We start from the raw sequence: 1,714 nt of genomic DNA on the forward strand, positions 1-1,714 counted from the left end.
CTCATCATGGGTCGCCTGTGCCGCGGCCTCTGTCCGTGCTCGCTTCGCCGCCGCGATCTGGCCAGACTCTGCCGGCTCCGTGTCACCGCCCTGCACCGCAGGCACTGGAATACCGCTTCGGTAGCGCTTCTTGCGCCGGAGCAGGCCAAGCTCGTCCGCTGCGACGACATGCATCTTGTCCCCCTTCATCAAGGTCCCCAACCGATCAAGCTTGGCCACGAGCTCCTTCAACGACTTGCAACCAAAGTCACGATGGTTAAAGCGGCGCTTGAATGTCGCGCCGTAAAGGTTTGGCAGCGCACCAGCGTCCAAGCTATGCCGCACTGGCACCTTGGGATCCGTCGGGTGAGGGAGTTTTCCGGTAACATTCTTGTGTCGCGTAAAATGCGGCAAAGCTGCTGGCACTTCCTGTTGCCGCTGGCCAGCGGCCTCCGGCTGGCTGCTCCGACGCTGGCGCGTCCCCGCTGTGCGAGTCCGCGCTTGGCTGCCGTAGAGCAGCCGCCATCTGCGTTTCCCGCGCCGGCCGCGGCGAGCGTGCCGCCGCCGTCGCCTGCCGAGCCCGCGGCCAGCGGCGCACAGCAGCAGGCCAACCAGGCCGGCGAGGCTGCCCTGTCGGTGCTATCGGGTCTGGGCGAGAAGCTCTCCGCCGCGGGCGAGGCGACGCGCAGCATGCCCGTCGAGGTCTCTCTGCAACGGCTGCAGAGGGACATGGCGATGCTGGACCAGGCGGCCGGCGCGCGGCCGCAGGTGTCGCAGACGTCCTTCTTGGCGCTGTCGCTGACGGTGCTGGTGGCGGGCGTGGCGCCGCTCGGCCTCTCCGAGAAGCTCGTCGAAGTGCTCGTCCCTTCGATGAGCGCCATCTCCGCCGCCATCGGTCTGTCGGCCGAGTTCAACGGCAAGGTCGAGGTGGCGCGAGGCAAGGAGATCGCGGCGGTGACGCTGCAGGCCGCGGCGGAGGCGGAGTCGTACCTCGCCCAGGCCGAGCGCGCGAAGGCCATCGTCCCGCTCTGCGTCGGCATCGCCACCACCTTCTCCGCCTTTGCGCTCCTCGCGCCCGCCTTTGTCGCAGAGCTGGCTCCGAAGGTCGGCCCGCTCTAATCTGCCTCTCGGCCACCTCTCGGCTGCCTCTCGGCCGCCTCTCGGCCGCCTCTCGGCCGCCTCTCGGCCGCCTCTCGGCCGCCTCTCGGCCGCCTCTCGGCCGCCTCTCGGCTGCCTCTCGGCGGTGCTTCGGCAGAGACGTCTCCTCCGCCTCGCTCGGAAGGTCGGCGCCTCCATCATCACCGAGATCTACCTGATCTGCCCCGTCTTCGCCGTCCTCTCGGCGGCGGTGCGCCGCCCCCCCGCCCCGCGGGGCGTCCCTCTCCGCCGCCGCCCTCCCCACCCCCTCCGCTGTCGCCGCCACCGCCCTCGCCCGGCTCACCAGAGCCGTCACCGCCGCCGCCGCCGACCCCCGGTCAGCCCCGACCCGAGTCCGCCCCAGCCACCATCGCCACCCCCACCGTCGCCGCGCCCGCGAGTATAACACGACACGTCCGTGACGCCCTTCCTCGCGTCTCCCTCAGGTCGCCGCTCTCGCCACGCAGGAGTCCATCTCGGCTAATCTCGGCCAATCTCGGCCAATCTCGGCCAATCTCGGCCAATCTCGGCTAATCTCGGCTAATCTCGGCCAATCTCGGCTAATCTCGGCCAATCTCGGCTAATCTCGGCTAATCTC

The 1,714-nt window shown here is 69.5% G+C and overlaps 1 protein-coding gene across 1 annotated transcript; it reads left to right on the forward strand.

The window, feature by feature from the left end:
- Window positions 1–384: 384 nt before the first annotated feature.
- On the forward strand, window positions 385–1,327 carry EMIHUDRAFT_124220 (hypothetical protein; the record flags this gene model as incomplete). Its single annotated transcript, XM_005768586.1, has 2 exons — window positions 385–999; window positions 1,262–1,327. Coding segments are annotated over 2 exons (681 nt in total), but the record flags the coding sequence as incomplete, so codon positions are not given.
- Window positions 1,328–1,714: the final 387 nt, after the last annotated feature.

This window comes from Emiliania huxleyi, assembly GCF_000372725.1.
Source record: "Emiliania huxleyi CCMP1516 unplaced genomic scaffold EMIHUscaffold_4505, whole genome shotgun sequence".
Lineage (NCBI taxonomy): Eukaryota > Haptophyta > Isochrysidales > Noelaerhabdaceae > Emiliania > Emiliania huxleyi.